Below are 20,657 nucleotides of genomic sequence, written 5' to 3'. Positions count from 1 at the left end.
CTTCATTAGGCAGTTAGTCTAGGCTAGGCCTAGCCTTGCGTTGGTTTCTGAAAATTGGAGGTCATCTTGCTAGATTGTGACTATCAGTGAGAGATGTTGTCTTTATTTTGTAATGTTGGTTGGATTTGATTATTAATTTTAATTTTCCATTATTTGAATAAAGTGTTTTTCATCTATTTTATTATTTAATGTTTATTATTTTTCATTTACAGAAAATGGATATGAATAACAAACCAACTTTGTCAGCACATCCAGGTAATTTTAATTCAAATATTTAAATATATATTAAGAAAAGCTCTGAAAAACAGTAGTATTTCTTAATTATATTTTATAATTCTTTTTTTCTTTTTATAACAGCTCGGTTTTCACCTGATGACAAATACAGTAGACAAAGGGTGACTATCAAGAAACGCTTTGGCCAGCTTTTGACACAACAACCTAAACCTACCTTTTGAACAAATAGACAATGAACACACAGATAGATAATGAACACACGAACAGATCATGAACACACGAACAGATCATGAACACAAGGGCAGATAATGAACACACGGGCAGATAATGAACACACGGGCAGATAATGAACACACGGGCAGATAATGAACACAAGGGCAGATAATGAACACACGGGCAGATAATGAACACACTGGCAGATAATGAACACACTGGAAAATAATGAACACACTGGCAAATAATGAACACACTGGCAGATGATGAACATGCAGGCAGATGATGAACACGTAGGCAGATAATGAACACGCAGGCAGATAATAAACACACAGGCAGATAATGAACACACAGAATTAACAAAGTAAAAATTAAAACAATGATCCCCAGCCTACATACAAGAAACATTGTCACATGCCAGAGTTATTTTTCTGCCAGATTTTTTTCCTGCTGATTAAACTGAACAGTATGCGAAATAACGAATGAACATACAGTATGACAATTATTAACGCAGCATAAATATTGCCACCAGCCCACATCATGTGCAATGCTGTTGGAGTTTGTAGTGGTGCTATGTATGTAGTTGTACTGCAGTATACTACCAGTCTTACAAGTTTTAATTGAATATATTCTACAACTGTACAAATCTGTTCAAATATACATAGCTAGGCGTATGTTGTATTCAAAGTGAAGCTTGCAAAAGTTTCAGTTTCAACTGTCCAGTTGGGTTTATTTTTTGCTGTGCTTTCTTATGCTTTCCTGTAAATATAAAACAATTTCTAGTAATAAATTTTGCTCTGTTGATAAAAATATATACAGTTTTTTTCGTATTTTTCTATACGGTAATTGTAGCATGTACGGTATGTGTTTTCTGTGGCAGCCACTAAAATACCAGAAATATGACCATCACAAAACCACAGATACTGTATTCTCGTTAAAAAAAGTTGTGTTGTAATACCTGTATCGATTTTCTTTTGTTAAAACTTTAGTTTATAAATACCGCCCTCATAAATTTAGGACCGCTGCATTATTCTAATGGGGAAAATGTAATGTTGACATTACAAAACATTAAATTACTATAATCGTTTGCTCATAAAAATAATCGTATAAGCTTAAAAGAAATGCAAAAATAAGTGTGAACAATTTTCTAGCAATTATCCTTGCCAATTTTAATCATACCATATTCAATTTCGAATCACATTCCACGTAAGATTTTCGATTAATCCATTTTTGTTCAGACCAGTTTTGTTGGTTGTTGGAGAGAAGAAGATTTTTCTTGCGATCTTCGAACGTGTTTCATCTCTTACTAAACTAGACGTATTAATGCTATATTAAAGGTAAGTTTCTAAATATTATGCGAATTAACTTTCAACATTCATAAGTATTGTATGTGGAGTACGTTTTGTGGGAATTGTTAATCGATACAATTTAAAATTCATGCTTAATATCGTCCGCAAACTTTACCGATGGTGTGTAAATACACGGAAGCAGGCGTGAGATGAGACAGACGTCAAGGAAGAGGAACAGGGAGGGTGTCGGGTCCTCTCCGCTCCGCCTCTGTTCGTGGTCTTAAGACATTGTCTAGGCTAGGCCTAGCTTAGTCTGGTTTGCAGTATATCAATTGTTTGCACAGTATATACATTAAAACATGGCGCTACTGCAGTTTCGCACCACACTGTTATATTTTCGACTTCTCGCTTAATTTTTTTCTCACACCCACATCATACAATTTTGGGCCATTCTGTAACATGTTCCCATGATGATTTAGCCACCGTTATATTACCTTTATCACAATAAAAAATGCCTTTTAAAACAGCTACTTTTCCGCGAATACTTCGATCGAACTGTGGCCATTATAGAATCAGAAAAATTTCCAGAAACTAAAGAAATTAAAGAAACCTAGATGGAACTCAACTAAACGGAATAATTTTTTTGATACTAGAGTAATTAACAAGTGGAACTCGCTGCCCGAATCTGTTGTCAATAGCAAGAGTGTAAATTCATTCAAAAACAATCTTGACAAATACACACACATACACACATATGAGAGAAGAGGCTCCCTACGAGTTTAAAAAAAAACTCATTGCCTCTTAACTTTACTAAAGGTAAGAATTACTAAAGGTACTGTAAGAGCAGAAATCAATGTATGTTTTATTTTCTGTTTATATTTTTAAACTGCAAAGAGTGGTTTGCCTTAAAACATTATAAATGGTTTTGGATGCAATTTAAAAGTGAATTACAATTACATTTTTTATTTATTTTATAATTTATCACAAAAGAATACATATTAAATTATAAACATGAGGTTTGTAAGTAACGTTAATCATTAATTAAGAAGATTATTAGAAGAGTATGGTAGGCCTAGATTTAAAAAAAACAAAAAATAGCAATAAAACATTACTTTTAGGAGTTTATGTTGAAGAGGCTTATATCATTAGGCCTGTAACTCCGTTGTTCAAGAAGGGTGTATGTATTGATTTTTATCTATCTCGGACCTTACGTTTTAATGTTTTACTCCGGAACAACAATAATATCTTTGTGGATTTTTACTTTTATGTTAAACCAAGACAACAAAAAGGAATGAAATTACCTTCGTGACGTTTCGCCGACAATCTGTCAGCTGCTTCAGACTAATGCCTGGGTTGGAATGGTCTGGTTTTTTGTAAGTGACGCTGAACAGCGCCACCAGCCGTCTGGTTGGTATTGACGGTAGAGCGTCTCCGCTGGCCCCCTCCTGCTTCAACTTTTTCCAGCAAACTATCATATGTATGTGGGAGGTCATACCCACCAATGTCTCTGTTGATATTATGTGGTCTTTTTCTTATGCAGATAGATTCTTTTATTTTTCTTTTGTCTGTCTGTGCTTCTTTTTCAATAACTCTCGCATTCCAATTTGGAATATGGTCATTCCCTATAGCGTGGTCAGTTATGGCTGACTTATGTAAAACCTTGGACGAAGAATTTCTATTAGCACGTGTTCTAACTACTTGGTTGTGTGTTGATACGTCTTTTTTATGTTCCCCAATTCTTGTATTCAGTGCCCTTCCGGTCTCTCCTATATATACTTTCTCACAGTTTAGACAGTTCACTTCGTATATAACCCCGCACATGTCTTCCGTTTTTATTCTATCTTTTGGGTGGACTAGTCCATTCTTTAATTTATTACTTGGAATGAAGAAAGTGTTCACTTTGTGCTTAGCAAAAGTGCGTCGAATCTTTTCAGAAATTCCGTGTATGTATGGGATACCTATGTGAGCTTTCATCTTCTCCATTTCCTTTCTTTGGCGTTCTTCTGATTTGTTTATTGACTTTTGTTCTTTTCTCTTGTTTACGACTCTGTCTACTGACCATTTTGGATAGTTACAAATTTTCAATGCTTTTCTAATGTGTTCCAACTCATGTTTTTTATCTTTCTCTTCACTAACAATTGTGTCTGCTCTATTCACTAACGTGTTAACCACGCTTAGTTTGTGTTCTAAGGGATGATTAGAGTGGAAGTCCAAGTATTGGTCGGTGTGAGTTGGTTTTCGGTATACCTTGGTAGCGAGTGTTCCATCTTGTTTAATCGTGATAATCATGTCCAAGAATGGTATTTGTTTCTCTGACATTATTTCTGTGGTAAACTTGATGTTGTCCGACGGGTCAATGCTATCAAGATGGCGATTGAGGGGGAGAGGTGCATCTTTATGGACAATGGCAAAAACATCATCAACATACCGTCTCCAAAAACGTTGTTTGATGGTTCTATCTGCGCTCTTAATGGCTTCCTCTTCTAACCATTCTAAATAGATATTCGCTATCAGAGGGCTTACCGGAGATCCCATTGCAATTGGGCCAGCGGAGACGCTCTACCGTCAATACCAACCAGACGGCTGGTGGCGCTGTTCAGCGTCACTTACAAAAAACCAGACCATTCCAACCCAGGCATTAGTCTGAAGCAGCTGACAGATTGTCGGCGAAACGTCACGAAGGTAATTTCATTCCTTTTTGTTGTCTTGGTTTAACATAAAAGTAAAAATCCACAAAAATATTATTTGGAACCAGATGAATTTATTCAATGTAACAATAATATCATTATAAAATATACTGTTCCAAAAATAACACGTTGGGGGTGAAAACAATTGCCATATCTTATTGGAGTATTCTATTTGACAAATATAAAAATGAAACAATTTTCAGCCTTGTAAAAAAACTGAATTACCGTATTTAACAGTTGGCCTCCTTGGAGGTCAATAGTGTACAACACAATTGCAAAATAAAGGAAACGAAAGTAACATGTGACTTGTTACACCAGAGCAATTGCAGATAACATTCTGGGATTGTTGGTATATTAACTGGTTTTTTTTTAACCTTTTATAAGTGATTATTAGATTTGATTAGACTTTTACACTACAGTATGAACGAAGCATTGGTTGGACAACAGAAATACATCCCCTTGATAACATTTATTTTACACCTTATTTATTAAAGCTCTGTCTACACTATCAAACTTTATGTGACAAAAAATGTGATGTGCCCATATATGGATATGATGATGTCATATCACTACCATATTTGGGCATATCAATACCATATTTTGGCATATGGAGGAATGAAACTAAATAATTCCTCAGTGTTGTAACTGTGTTAGTAAGTAGATATCAGTAGGCCTAATATCAGACATTTGATTTTACAGTATGTGGGACAACAGACAAGTCTATGAACTTTGTCTATTGTAATAAATAATGGACAGTGAGTGTTGCGTGGGACTTGTGTGGGACTTGTGTGGGATTACTGTATAATTCACTGATTCATTACAATAGAACAATAGTATTGTTCATAGACTATCAGTAGTATTCTTAAGGTATATGTTTTTTACCTTTCAAAATTTAAATGTACACATCTGTCCAGACATACACATTGAAAACAGAAAATCTCCCCAAAACCAGAATTGTCTTTTAAATTAAACTGGTAATACATTTTTTTTTTTTTTTGCTTAAGTAAAGTTAATTTAGAAGATACTTAAGTAAAAATTGTTATGTCCATCAACACAATTCTTTTATGTTGTGGAATCAGGGTGAAATTACACTTTTGCCTGGAGGAATGTAAGATTATGAAAAAAAATGTAAACAATTGCAATATTTAATCAAAATCATTGATTTAAGATGATTTTTTTTATAATTCTGGATAGTTAGTATACTGGTTTTGAGTTCAGCTGCGTGTAATTTTTAACATTATTCAATATCTCTATACACTGATACACGATCCAACCAAGTTGGTGAGTTTTATTACAATTTATTAAAACAATCTGCCTTTTCGATTTCATGGTACAATTAAAATTGTAATATATCCAACCTTGCAAGGCCTCAAATGAAATTAATATAAGCTGTCAAAAGTTATGAGCCGTTGGTGATATATTGATGGTTTTATTCTTCTTAACTGTTTTCATATAATAGAATATAGCCTATTTCCAAAATTTGTTAAAATTTGACAGTAAGATTAATAGGGAGGTTTCGCAACCTTACGAATACGATAACGAAAACGGATACGTCACATATTTGTGAAACTTTTGAGCTGATCCCCATTTCATATTCGTAAAGCATATTCGTGTTGACGAATATCACCAGTCATATTCGTAACTACTAAACGAGTATAGTTTTTGATCTATTTTGCACATTTTGCATTTGAATCAGGAATGATTCATGATTATAATATATAATTATACTTTTTATTGAAAGTAATTTACTAAAGTAATTTACTAAAATGTCAGGTCAATTTTGATAAATAGCAGTTTTTAAAGTTCTCACTCGCTTTGATGTTATGCTAGGCCTAGGCAGACAAGCACCAAGCAACACATACCTGCGCTTCGCTCAAATTTACCGCAGTCATATTTTGGACGGCGCCCTCAATATTTCGTTGCCATGCGAAACAGATTATTACAGACTCGAAAAACGAATACGTGTGTGTGACGTATCCGTTTTCGTTATCGTATTCGTAAGATTGCGAAACCTCCCTAATGTCATTGTCAAATGTCAGTCATATTAAAAAATATTACTGTAGTGATTTACAGTTTAAAAGGCTTCAAAAATCTAATTAGATCAACCTAACATGTTTGTCGTTATGTAAACAAATTTGTAGTGTACAGCATGTAGAAAACATTTTAACAAAATAAAGTAATATAAAATGTACTGTACTGTACTTGAAGGAGATATGTTCTGTTCTTAAACTCTGTCTACACTGTCAAACTTTATGTGACAATGTGATGTGCCCATATATTGACATGATGATGTCATATCACTACTATATTTGGGTATACAAGTATCACTACCATATTTCGACACATAACATATTATTATTATTATTTATTCAGGCAAAAGACGCATTTTACAAAATATTGTATAATACAAATCAACAAATTAAACAAACATAACGCAAGAAGAAAATATAAAATCATAGTCACTAGCTGCCAGGAAATGTTTTTGGCAAACTAGTTTAATAGTGTAGACAGAACTTTATTTTAAGAAAGAGAGAGATGCTTACAAACAATATTCTTATTTACTTTATGTTTTAAAGGAAGTTGGCTTCCTGGGTAAAAGGTCTCAAACAAACAATAAACTCATTGTTACGGAGTGAATATTGTCATCATAAAAGTGGCATTCACATCGAACTATGGCTAATTAATTGTCTATATGATCTCGTCATAATTTGGATGTGAATGCTCAATTATGTCCGGATGATGGTTTTTCTGGACAATTATTGCTACTTGGATTTAGAAGTAAATCCAAGGATAGTCAGTTATTTTATGAAGGTACAATTCAATTAACAGCCACATACAAAATAAAGAGTATAGGCCTATTATATGTTAAGCCCTAATAATATATATTCATTTTTTTTTCTAATAAACCACATTTTTATTCGGTTCTGCAGATGATTAATTACTGTAAAGTTTGAAATATTGAATCATTTATATATTGTAAGACCAAGTAAAAGGATGGCATTCTATTAAATACAGTGCTTCATCATTTCTTTTTTTGCTTACTAATCTATTTTTTTGTGGTTTGTTTACTTTGGGTTCTCCAAAATCTTTTCTGTGAATTGGCTACCATTTCCTTTATTTATAGTGGATGATGTAATTGTACCCTACACTACTGTACATTACAGTAAATGTCATTGCATGTTTACCATAAGAGCTTAGATATTTTGAATGTTTGGAATGCATTGACATACATTAATGTCAAGAATATGCTATTCTGCCAGTGTTTAAAGTTTAAAGCTCTGTCTCGCTATCAAACTAGTTAGACAAAAAAGTGTGATGTGACCAAATATGGTAGTGGTATGCTTAAATATGGTAGTGATATGATATCAATGATATCATATCAAAAAAATGTGATGTGCCCAAATGGACTACATGATGATTCATCATGTCCAAATGGGCACATTTTTTGTCAAATAAACTTTGATAGTATAGACAGAGCTTTAAAAGTTATCTATAAAGTTTGCAGGTTCAACCACACTACTGTACTGTACATCTCTTTCATTTTATTTTAAAGATGCTGATGTTAACATAATGATTTATAAATAGAATTAACTTCAATTTGTTGCTTAAGATCTCAATGCGGAAGTCAATAATTTAGTTCTCATTGTGGTTGTGTATTGTTTTTCCTTGTGAAAGTGAGTTGTCATCAGTTTGTCAAATGTGACTTAACAGAACTTTTTTTTTCAGACGTGTGCTGAACAATCAAGTATGAACAAGCTACTATTATCACAGTAAATATAAAGATGTGTGTAGTGTAAAGCAATAGTGAATTACAGTATGGGTGCCGTTAGCAGTTGTTGTGGTCGTAGGCCGAAGAAAAGTAAGTTGCGTACCGATGATGAATACCGGCCAAGAAAGCGCAGTCATCGGCGACAGTTGAGTGCGACATTTAACGCGGGGGAGTTCATGATGGATCAACTGGATATAAATCACGCTTGTGAAGAACAGCTTATGAACTTAGATGGAATCAATCGTAACGTGGCGCGTAATATCATTCAATATAGGAATTACATCGGGGGCTTTCGTAAAGTTGAGGATCTCGCATTAGTTTCTGGTGTCGGTGCTCTAAAAGTGGAAAATTTTCGTACAAATATTTATTGCGGTGAATTTTGCTGTTCACCGTCTCGAACACAACGCCCGAATTTATCACGTCTTCCATCCTGGACGCGATGGAGTACTTATTCGAAGTGCAATTCCGTAGAAAAGATAGACATTAACGCAGCATCGACCGCGCAAATTGTGCAAATCAGTGGGATTCGCGAGGAAGTAGCAGAAGATATTGTTACGTACAGAAATACAAACGGCCCGTTTCAGGTTTTGTCGGAACTTACGCACCTACCGTCAATCGGCACGTATTTGTTCGATAGAATCCGTTGTTTTTTCACAATTAGTGATGTAGTAAGTGCAAGTCTTAGTACTACGTCAACACCGGTTTCGGTGACGGAACTTCAAAGTGAATTATTCTCAAATAACGTTTCTTGCGCTACGCAAACGCCCTCTAAACAAACTCAACCTGTATGCCAATGTCAGACACACCTATGTGATGATTATAAATGGAAAGTTAATATTGAAAAAAACGGTAGACCGGTTGTACGCATTGCCTCCTGGAATCTCGGACAATGCACGCTGGAAAAATATTGCAACTTAGGAGTTAAGGAAGTACTGGTTCGAACTATCTTAGAAAATGGGTAAGTTTCAATTCATTTTCGATAAAAATTTTTGAAGCAAAACCCACATTACAAAATACTGTAAGTGACTTTTTAGATTAAGTTCAGACAATAATTTCTCCAGTGTGGCATACAGTAGCATAAAGCTATACAAATATCAACCTTTTTGTTACACATTTCTAAAATTGTGTAGTAAAAAATACATAACAAAACTATGTATATCAACTAAAAAATCAGTTTGATTAGGAATATTGCTAAACAAGTTAAGTTAAATTTTTTCCTGAAGTTACCATTGTCATACCTGTTCTAGGGGAATCCTAATAAAAATGGTGTTTTAAACTTTTCATTATTATTATAATATTTAATATTAATAATAATTCTATGATTTATAATTTCTATATTGATATGATAGTGTCATTTAATGGTTCAGTTTTTGTTCATATTATAATAATTAATACTAACTGTACATTTTGTAGAGTAGAGTAGTAGGGTAGGCTTTACACTATCTTCATGTTTTGGTTTATGCCAACTTATAAGTTCAGAACAAAATTTTTCAATTGGGTAATATTTGTAAAAGGAAACACTTGGGTGTGAGTATATCTAGATTGTATGCAAATTTATGGTGTGGTAACCAGGAACATTTGTTTGACCTTTGACATAGATTTGGACTGATAGCTGTACAGGATGTCTGGCAAACACATGTACTAGCACAGGTATGTACATCCCAAAGCCACACCTGTCTATTAATGTATATACACAGGTGGTGTTCTGTTTCCAAAAATATGAAAAATAAAGATTAATAAAATCAGATTTTTAATAAGCCATTTTGCAGTTTTAATAAAGTTATTTACGAATAAATAAATAAAAATAATTATTTCACTTACGAAAGTATCGGTTAATTTCAACCAAAAACCAACAGACAATTTAGGTATATTTTGTTGTAAATTACATTTTTTTCAGGAAGATTTTTTTTTTCGATCCGGTTTTTGGTCAAAGTGAATAACTATTATGTGACATTAAAATGGCATATTAAACAAAAAAATTCTAAACAAATTATTTTTGTAGGGCGGATAGATTTATAAATAGATAAACAATTATAATATGATGATTAACAATAACAACATGTCAAAATGAAACTGATAATTTAGTTAATATAGTTTATTTTTTCTGAATGAATGAACTCGGTTATGAACGTGTTGGTTTGGTCTTTGATTTTGTGGTTATCTTCCGCTTGTTTTAAAATCTGTGAACAAAAATTAATTGGGCAGAAAGTGATTGTTTGATGTTCAATGGGAAATCAAAGAGGGAAAGTAATGAATTAATTGAATGAAACTAGATTATGAGAAAGTTTCAATGTGGGTGTCATTTTTTTCTTTGTCTACAAAACGTCATAACTTGTCAACAATGAAAAATTATATTTTAAAAATAATTACCTTATATCCTCTGGTATAATCCCACTTCGGTCTAATCCAACCCTCTACTTTATGTCTGATTTCACAAACAGGCATATCCCCAGCTATAGTCCCAGTATTGACTTGGTCTGGATGTAGGCCTCTCTCTAGCCAGTTCTGATGAGTTTTTACAAGAAATGTTTAACAATGATTTTTTTTCTGAACCAGGGTTTTCCCCGGGTATAGTCCCACCTTCCAAAGTTTTGTGGATTTAGAGAGCAATCTCTCGTACCATACAAATGATTGTTGTTGTGTTTGTTCTTTCTGCACATTATGGTATCAAAATAAATAAATTTAGGGTAGAACCTTCCTGGCAAAAAAAAAAATGTATGACCATCATTCATTGATTCCGATTGGTCAATTTATACTATAAATAAATAAATAATATAAGAAATTATATTGTGCCAATATGTGCAATCAATGATTGCTCATAGGTGCAGTACTTATGTATCAAACCATTTTAAGAATAATAAATAACTATAATAAATTTTGTCTAAGAAAAAGACCAACTGTCAATCACTCATCTTGCAACGCTAACATAAGGTGACACACTTCATTACGCTTTTTTATGAATCGTTAGCATCATTTAAATTTATCGTTAAATTGCAGCTCTGCCTTGAGTTGAACAGAGTAGTGGAAAGTCTCGGACAGCACGGTAACTGGCGAAGCGTGACATCAGATCCGGTGTACGAGGGCGCTCAGGTTTGTACATAATTTTATCCTTCTTCAATGAAAGTGAAAATAGTTCTTTATTTTAAGCGCTGTCTACACTATCAAACTAGTTTGACAAAAGAGTATGATGTGCCCAAGTATGGTGGTGATATGAAATCATCATGTCCATATATGGGCACATCACATTTTTGGTAGTGTAGACAGAGCTTTAAGTCCATTAATAAAAAAAAAAACCAGATTTTACCAAATAAAAACTAGGAAGTCACTCCAAGAGTGCACACCTCCGCCTACTGTCCTATCTTTTAACACTAGCAGGTCTGAAAATTATACTAAAAAGTGGTCCAGAATTGGGACCATGGTCCGGATTGCCTCCATTTATTGGAGTGGTCCTTGACCACATATCTATCTGTATTTTCATTTTGGTAAAGATCTTGTAATTACTTTTTAAGTTATCCTGCTAACATTTAAACAAACAGACAGACAGAAAAACAAACGCGATCTACTACATATACCTCCTTGGTGGAGGTAAATAATGAAAATGATTATGAATTTAAGGATGTAGCCATTTCTTGCCCTGTAAAGAAGAACTCTTAATGGCCGATAACACACCTAACACTTAGCCCCTTGAGCTACCTAGGATCTTGTTAACACTACTAAATATCTCAATGGTATCACTACCTCCTGCTATCTTGTGTAATTAACTTGTATCATTGATATCCCTAGCTTGTAACTTGTTAACACAGATTAGGCCAGAGTTAAGATAACATGTCATCGCCTGCGGATGAAGAAACGTTGACTTGATCTTGTAACATCATACGGAACCTAATTAAAACGTTATTAGTTTTGAAACGCAAATCCCATGATTATGCATATGAACATAAAGAAATAGGTTAGGACTTATTCGTCTATGGTATGAATGATTTAAGGAATTTATGAGAACTATGGTACACATAATGATTTAGCTGTCAAAGTATGTTTAAAATAGAAAGTAGATTAGTACTGTAGAAAGTTATATTTTGTAACCTATCATTTGTAGACTATAACAAAGTTTAATGCACATGAATCTTATTGATGTTACTAAAATATGATGGTAGTGAAATAGTATACAAATATTTACTGGGCTGAGTCTAGGGATATAGAATAGTATAGTCTCCAGATCAAAAAGGATATATTTGTTACCATGCCGCGATGAAAGCCCAGTAAATATTTGTTTTATTTACCGTACCACCCAATTTGGCTGGCTAGGCTCTAGGCCGAAGCAAACGCAAACATGGACTTGGTTGGAGTAGGCCTAGTTTGTGGCACAGTTTTGCTGTGAAAAAGCAAACAAAAAGGGCCTGCATTTTTTACTTCATTGCTTCCAGATATGCAATAAATATTCCCAAATCATACTATGTTGCTTCATATTTTAACTGGCCGCTAAAGTCCTCTAAGTCAGTTCATACACAAGTAAATCATTGTAGGCTAGGGCTAGCTACGCAATCGTTGTGTCGCGCCGTGCCTGTGGATCCGATTGAAGATAGAAGGAACAGACAAGCGCAGTTTAGTTGGTCTATAGTTAGAAGGCATAGCAATAACTATAGATTAACCAATCAGATGCCGTGAATTGAAAGGTGCCGGTATATAACATGCTGGAGTAGGTTATGCTGGAGTAGGAATTTTTTTTGACCGGAGGTGGATTCTCTATAGGTGATCAATGAGCACCTGCTAAGCAATCATATGTTGCACAGTATAACACCATAACATAGTTCAATACTTTCATTTAGGGACCACCTTTAAAATCCTACTACTTTTCGCTTATAATTTTGTCGATCTATTTTCATATTTATATTTGTCCGAATGCCCAGACTAACTATCCATTTTCTGAGGATAAACAGAATGTTAAACTGTATATATGAATATTAAATAATGTTTGATTCCAAAATGTATTTTAAGTGGAGAGAGGCACCATGTCAACAGATTCATTATGGTTGTCACATAATGCTTTGTACAGTATTTTTCTCTCTTTTTTTTATTGTCTTTTTTTTATGTATATTTTTCATATGGATAGTTTGTCTGAAAAATAAAGTTGAATTGAATTGAATAATAAAAAATTGATATAAATTTTGTTTTTCTTTTTTAGGGTTTTGAATATCTAGGTTTCCTATGGAACGCTGACGTGTTGGTGCTGGAGGATTCCTCGCTGTTGGCTAGCTCCTTCAAGCTTCCTCAGAATGGAACGCCACTGCACTGGCCATTCCTGGGATGTTTCCGTGTCGGACAAATTGAGATTTCGGTAGTAAGCGTACACATCGCATCTTCCAACTCGCATCAGGGTAGTCTTCTGCAAAGAATATGGGTAAGATATTGTTCAATATTTTACATAAACCAGTATGTATAAATAAAGCTACAAGTTGAAACGTCACACACTAAAGCTCTGTCTACACTATCAAAAAAGTGTGATGTACCCAAATATGGTAGTGATATGCTTAAATATGGTAGTGCTATGACATCATCATGGTCATATATGGGCACATCACGTTTTTGGTTTTGATAGTGTAGACAGAGCTTTACATATTTATTGTAAAGAATTGTATACAGATGAAAACAGTTTATGGTTGTACAGAGAAGAAGACGAATTTAACAATTAACATCTAACTGTAATATCTTGCGATGACCACCAATTAAGACAATAAAACAAAAACCGTTTTTATTAATATTCTGGTGCAAAAAGGTTGAAATTGATCTAAAATTGCATATATGTAAAAATTTATATTCCGGTGCAATAAATTAAATATAAAAAATGCATGAAATGTCAGTAAAGAATTATAATATTGTTTATTTATAGGCATCATACATTTTAAAAGTTGAAATTGATTGTAAAATCGGCCGGATAAAAATATATTAAGATTCTCCTGAATGGAAAAACAGGATTGTTTGACCGTTGACATAAATTGTGATGACCAATTTAAAAGTAGAAATTTGTTGTAAAATCGGCGGATAAAAATATTGCGATAAGTTTCTCCTGAATGGAAAAACAGGATTGTTTGACCTTTTCTTAATTTTGATGACCATTTTATGCAAATATATTTATTGTTACAAAGTCTAGTCTCAATATGGAATAATATACTAAAAATAGCATCCATTGCCGCCACATGGAATTGCTATCAGATTATATAGGATATTATTATTATTATCATTAAGATGTGACCTTGGGGGTAACACTCTTACTAACATTTTCTGGACAAGTTTTAAGAAATCTTTTACTACTCATCATTGAAGTGGTTAGTCATTTGACCTTTATGAAATTTAAAATGATAAGATAAAATTATATTTGTCAATTTTTGAAATACTAAAAACTGTTGTTTAAATTTAATATAGAAATGTACAGTAATAATAAGTATTGTACCTAGGTCATCTCCCCAATCTTAAAATGAGAGAGATGAGATTTGGTCATTTTAGGAAAATAGATTTGAAACTATGTGATAGTTTTATTGCCATTTCTTATATCAGCTTCCATCAGCCTTCATTAGAAAAGTTCACATTAATTTTGATTTGCTTTAAAACTGTATTTTGTCTATATGTCTTTTATATGTAAACTGACTTTGATTGATTGAAACATATATTTATGGGTAACCTCTTCAGTCAACGACTGGTCTCCCAGAGGGCTCAGTTGGTGATCAGTGGCTGTGATGTACTAATACACCGGGGTAACCCCCTACTCGTCTCGAAAGATGTACTAGGTTCTTTAAAGTGCACACGAGCTAGATGTGTACACTGGACCTACGGTTTATAGTCCTTATCCGAGAAGACTCGTTCTACCACCAGAACCATGGAGTGAGTGAACCTCGAACCCCTGCCGATGTTATGTTCCACTGTCTTAACCGCTTGGCCACTCACTCACTCACTTTGGGGTTGGGTCACCTGGTCTCATTTCATTTTTTTTTTATGTATATACTGAAATATACCGAATAAATAATTAAATGAAATCATTGCATAAATATGCATAAAAATTGTGTTGCTCTGATACAGTTAACAACACAATACAATATTCATACAGAAAACAATACAAAACCATGTAAAAAAATTTATACAATTTTGACTTATTTAAATTAATTTTTACTACATAGGAGACAAAAACTGCATTTATTATTATAATTTGCATAAATAGAATTATTATTCTTTATTTTTAACGATTTCACTAATAAAAAGAACAAAATGTTAATAAAACTAAACGTCTGAATATTTATTGATTAATTTGCATTTATAATAAATTGCATTTTTTTCAAGTGAATACATCCACGTGGCTAACAAGAAGGATATTACTTTGACTCATGTCCTGGTGTTTTATTTAGATATGTCTAATAAGTAAAGAGAGGCTTCGTTCTTTAATAAATGCACTTGTAGTGTTATTTACCATGACCTTTAGGTATAGCAGGCCTAATGATGATTAGCTAATGAACAGTGTTAATAGATGGACTTTTATCAAAAGTTTTAGTTTATAAATAAAAAATTCTAAAAGATAATTAAATTATTGTTTATTTTTAAATAATTAGTAAGAAAATTTCAACTGGTTCCAAAATAATATTGTATAAAAAATTACTTTTAATCAAAGTTTTAATTTACAATAACAAAACTCCAAAAGAAACACAGACTATTGTTTTTTTTAATTTTTAAATAATTAGTAAGTAAATCTGGTCTCGAAATAATCGTATAAAAAACCAATTATCAAGTACTTAGTATTTGCAGTAAGTGTGTGAGAAATACTGTCAACTCCACTAATACTGGACACCTTTTGGTTGGCATAATAATGTTTAGTTTTCCAGAAATTTTGATGTGTTAAAAAAAAATTTTGGAGATGTTTTGGACTCAAGAAAAGTTTGATTTTGAGGATATTTTGAGAGAGTCCAAAGACTTACAATATTTCTATACTGTTCAGTAGATATATATAATTTAATTTATTTGTATATATTTTAAAGACGCAAGGTGTAATATTGTGTACAACAGTAAACAAAATGTGTACTTGGTGATTGAAAAAGAACATTTAGTATAATTTCCTGTAGGTATGATGCAATATATCACGCCATATGCACTTGGAAATACTCCAACTTTACTAGCAGTTTTCAGTTGCCAACAAAGCAGATTAGAAAATCTACAAAAACTATAATTTGTGTGTTTATTTGTCTTGTATACAGTATAATGATAGATGAATTCAAGTGGACAGAAGTGTGTATTTTAATTTAAAGATGTATTCTCCTCCAAAAACATGAAAATTAATCAAATCAGACTTCAAACCATTTTGCATTTTAAAGTTATTCAAAAATTTCACTTACAAAGACAAAAGAAACGTTGAATTTTAACCAAAAACCATTGTCTGATAGACAATTTAAATATTTTTTGCTTTTTTAGGTAAAGAATTTTTTTTTCGATCCAGTTTTTGATCAAAGTGAATAATTATTATGTGACATTAAAATGGCATATTCAATTTAAAAAAATGTACACAAAAAAATATTTTTTAGGTGGACAATATATCTTTAAAATATTAATCTTTTATTTTTCTTCTATGGATTGGCATTACCTAGAAAATAAATTTTTTAATGCTTGTCAAATTCCTCATTAAAGTTGTCTTGTGCTTATTAATATTATTGTATACTTGTTTTCAGGGTGGCTATGACCCAATGAACGCCTTATCTCAAGTTGTCAGTGCAGAACTTCACGGTAGGTAATGCATGATTTTATTTCACACACCCAAACAGCCCGAGGCAAATAATACATAGCACAGACAATACGTTCATGTGTCTGTATTTATAGGCTAGCAACCATGTCTGATCAACAGTTGTCTATAAGAATACCTAAAGCTCTGTTTACACTATCAAACTTTATTACTACTGTATATCAACTTTATTCACATCATCATACATAAATAGTACAATACAATACAATATGTATGTGTGTGTGAAAAGGAGCAAAAAAATAGCTTTCGCTAATCAAGGTTTGACTCCTGTCACAAAAAATAAATTAGTCATAATGCATACATTTTCATCTATCAACAATAATTCAATAAGAAAGAAACAGCAACTATATGAAAGAAATAACGTAAACAAGGGCTAACATTAATATTTTTGTAAAAGTAAACATTTAACTTCATTTATGAATTTAAATCTAGAAGAGGTACATTTTATAACTAAGGGTAAATTATTCCAAAGTTGAGCTCCATTAAAAGAAATTCTAAATTTACCAGCATATGTGACAAAAAATATGATAAAATTGTGACATGATGATGTCATATCACTACCATATTTGTGCATATCACTACAATATTTGAGCACATCACATTTTTTTGTCAAAATAGTTTGATAGTGTGGACAGAGGTTTGTTTGATTCCATCTGCTCTATCTGCAAACAAACATGAAGATAAATAATCAAGCATTATAATTATTTTTGTGAATTATGTTTTTCAGAAGATGAAAATTTAATCATTCTTGGTGATTTTGACTGTTCTCCATTTGAAGACGATTTTGATGTTTTGAGACAGAAGGGCTTCCAGAACATAATTGAGGAATACCAGTACACAAACATTGCATTGAACAACATGAAAGGGACACAATGCCAAAGCAACATATGGAGTAACCATCCTGCTACCAAACTTCTAACAGGTTTCTCAATTTAATTATTTTTATTATCTGCGTCTGTTGTATCATTATTCTACTGCAGTTACTGCAGTATAGTGTTTAGTTTGCTCTTTATGTTTTTATGTAATGTAAATGGGGAATAACTTGCTGAATTGCGCACAGGTGTGGACGACACATACTACAACTTTCTGCTCCCCGAAGGGTCCCTTCGTGTCGAGTGCTGCCACCAAACGGCGCCCGTTCATCTGTCCATTGTGTAGTAACTATTTAGCAAGTTATTTCGGATCATTTTACACTCTTGTTTATGGCATGGATATATCTCTACTTTGGAACAAATTAAAATCATACATTATTGCAGTAAAACATATAGTTACTGCAGTAAATGCAGTACAGTAGCTACAATTTGTTTGATTTTTGACATGGTCATTACAATATGTAAATATTTAGTTATTTTAGATAATTTTACACTCTGTTTATGGCATGGATGAACCTCTACATTGGAACAAATTAAAATCATACTGCAGTAAAAATCATAGTTACTGCAGTAGAATAACTTTGACATGATTTCTAATCTTTGTTTATTATTATCATCACTGAAATTAATGCTTTACTAATATTTCTCTCTATTTTTTATTCATTTATATTTTATTTTTACTTTGCAGGTAACACTGGAGTGTGCAGAGACAAATTAACTCACCCTCTGATCCCAAATGGATGGTCCCTAAATGGAGTAGTATCTCACCAATGCCCTGTATGGATGGATCTGTACACTGCAGTTGCGGGGGAAATGTGAATAATTAAGTTGAATAATTAAAATTACAAAATTGTACATCAGTGTGCTGGGAGTGTATATGGATAGTTTTATTATTTTATTAGGATTTCATATATAGTCATCTTTTATTCTTGCCCAGTGGCGTAATGCACAGGGCAAAAGCCTTGTTTAGCACTCCTGAGGGGCCCTCCAACGCTGGGTAGTTGCATTGGACTGATCATGCTTTGGGGCCCCTGGGTATAACCAGTGAGGGCTCATAGCCGTTACGCCACTGTTCTTGCCAATGATAGTGTTCTTTAATAGCCAATGCCATTTTTCTAGTAGCCCAAAATAAATGTTTAGCATTCCATCTGTTCAGAGTAAGGTATACTTTAATTGTCAGAAATGTACTGTTTTAAAATGAGTGGTACTAATTCTAACCAGATCCAGAGGAAGACAGATATGGGTACGTTCTCCCTGATTACTGCCAAGGGGAAATTAATTATACTAATACTAGTTTTGAATATCGATTTTTGAGAGACTATTAATGTTACGTGTTAGTGCTTCGTCATTTACAAACCCCTGAATTGTTAATGCTATGTGTTTATTTTCTGTGATCCACATGGCTTCATTGGAATTGTTAATATAGCTCTTGTCAGGCAGTCGCATAACACAGAGGCCTGAGGCCCCTGTTTTAGGAAGAATTACATAACTGCAGAACAAAGCAATTCTGTGTCCGGTAACATGCATGTTCAACCATTTGATAATGGTTGCTCTGCTTCCTTATTCATCGTGGTTGAAAACTGTGGATTGCTTCCAAGCTTCTGGGCAACTTTGGCTACCTACCCATCCAAGAACGCCCGACGCCATTATAGTGTGTGCTGAATGATATTGTATGTTATTTATACCAATGGCAAATAAGTTATTATTTTTTAAGTCTGAAAGTATATATATATATATTGAAAATATTTAACAAGTTTTATTTTTACTAAGAAGTACTAAATTACAATCAACAATAATATAAAACATTTTCTTTATATTTACTATCATTATATAATTTATTTTGGGTTGATCGCTGGGCGGTTTTCAAGTTTTGGAGTGAGGAGCAAGTTTAAGAGTGTGTGTTCAATTATATAAGTTATCTATTTGTTATATAATATTGGAAGAAACAGTATAGAATGGATGTATAGTTATATAGTGTTATATAGTGTTATTACTATGCAATGTTGCTTCACATTGTGAAACACCCACTAACAGCTGATTTGTATAAATTATAGAATTAAAAATAAATAGAAAACAAGTATTTTTATAAACAATTAATATTTAAAGTATTTAGATTTAAGGACTTATGTATTCAGTAATATTAAACAACTAAAATGCAATTTTTATATTCACTTAAAATGGATATTTTTTCCACTAGCCCACTGGGCTGGGCTACCTGTAAATATTTCTAGCCAAGTATTCTATCATAGCCATTTTGTAGAATCTAAATCACATTAATTTGCATAAATTAAGAATAATTTGTTAGTAATTAATTGGTATAAATGACCCCTAGACCAAAAATGGATCGTTCCGTTGCAGACATGTTTAGAGACATAATATTTTATAAACAAAATGGTGTTTACATGTCTCTTGTAATCCACATCCAAGAACGGAACGTTACAAACTTGGAGAATGTCCAGAGTTATTGATATGGAATTGTCCAGAAATATTGATATGGGATTGTCCATAATTCTTCGTAAATAAAAAGGAGAAGAATCTATGAAAAATTATGAAAAACTAAATGACAAACTAGTAGTTTTAATTTTAGAGAGAAACTGATTATTCTAAAACATTAAAATACTGTATATGGGGATGAATGAAAATTAGTTGAATTGTGGTCCATTTAGTAGGGTATTTTCGGTTATTTTATTTTTTATGCGACCGACATATCCACCTCATAAATAGAAATCAGTATTTTTTTTAAAGAAGAGCGTAAACTTGCTATGTTTCAACCCAAGTTTGTTTAATAAATAAATAGTTTGTTTTGTTAACATAAACTAT

General features: G+C 32.7%; 2 protein-coding genes across 3 annotated transcripts; one reads left to right on the top strand and one right to left on the bottom strand.

The window, feature by feature from the left end:
• The first annotated feature begins 1,697 nt into the window (after nt 1–1,697).
• On the top strand, nt 1,698–20,649 carry LOC140056050 (endonuclease/exonuclease/phosphatase family domain-containing protein 1-like). 2 transcript variants are annotated; one of them, XM_072101278.1, is made up of 8 exons: nt 1,698–1,784; nt 8,150–9,150; nt 9,791–9,842; nt 11,190–11,282; nt 13,375–13,590; nt 16,895–16,949; nt 17,693–17,887; nt 18,526–20,649. In XM_072101278.1, the coding sequence occupies exons 2-8, from the start codon at nt 8,240–8,242 to the stop codon at nt 18,654–18,656; spliced, it is 1,653 nt and encodes a 550-aa protein (XP_071957379.1). In that variant the 5' UTR covers nt 1,698–1,784; nt 8,150–8,239; the 3' UTR covers nt 18,657–20,649. The 2 variants fall into 2 exon arrangements, with proteins under 2 accessions (XP_071957379.1, XP_071957380.1); XM_072101279.1 differs by lacking the exon at nt 1,698–1,784 and adding an exon at nt 4,402–4,418.
• On the bottom strand, nt 3,078–4,271 carry LOC140057737 (uncharacterized). Its single transcript, XM_072103459.1, has one exon. It carries the CDS (start codon nt 4,269–4,271, stop codon nt 3,078–3,080), a length of 1,194 nt encoding a protein of 397 aa, XP_071959560.1.
• Nucleotides 20,650–20,657: the final 8 nt, after the last annotated feature.

This window comes from Antedon mediterranea, chromosome 8 (genome assembly GCF_964355755.1).
Source record: "Antedon mediterranea chromosome 8, ecAntMedi1.1, whole genome shotgun sequence".
NCBI classification, from domain to species: Eukaryota; Metazoa; Echinodermata; class Crinoidea; order Comatulida; family Antedonidae; genus Antedon; species Antedon mediterranea.
The sequence above is the reverse complement of the archived record's forward strand: the minus strand, read 5'-3'. Positions and strand labels throughout refer to the sequence as shown.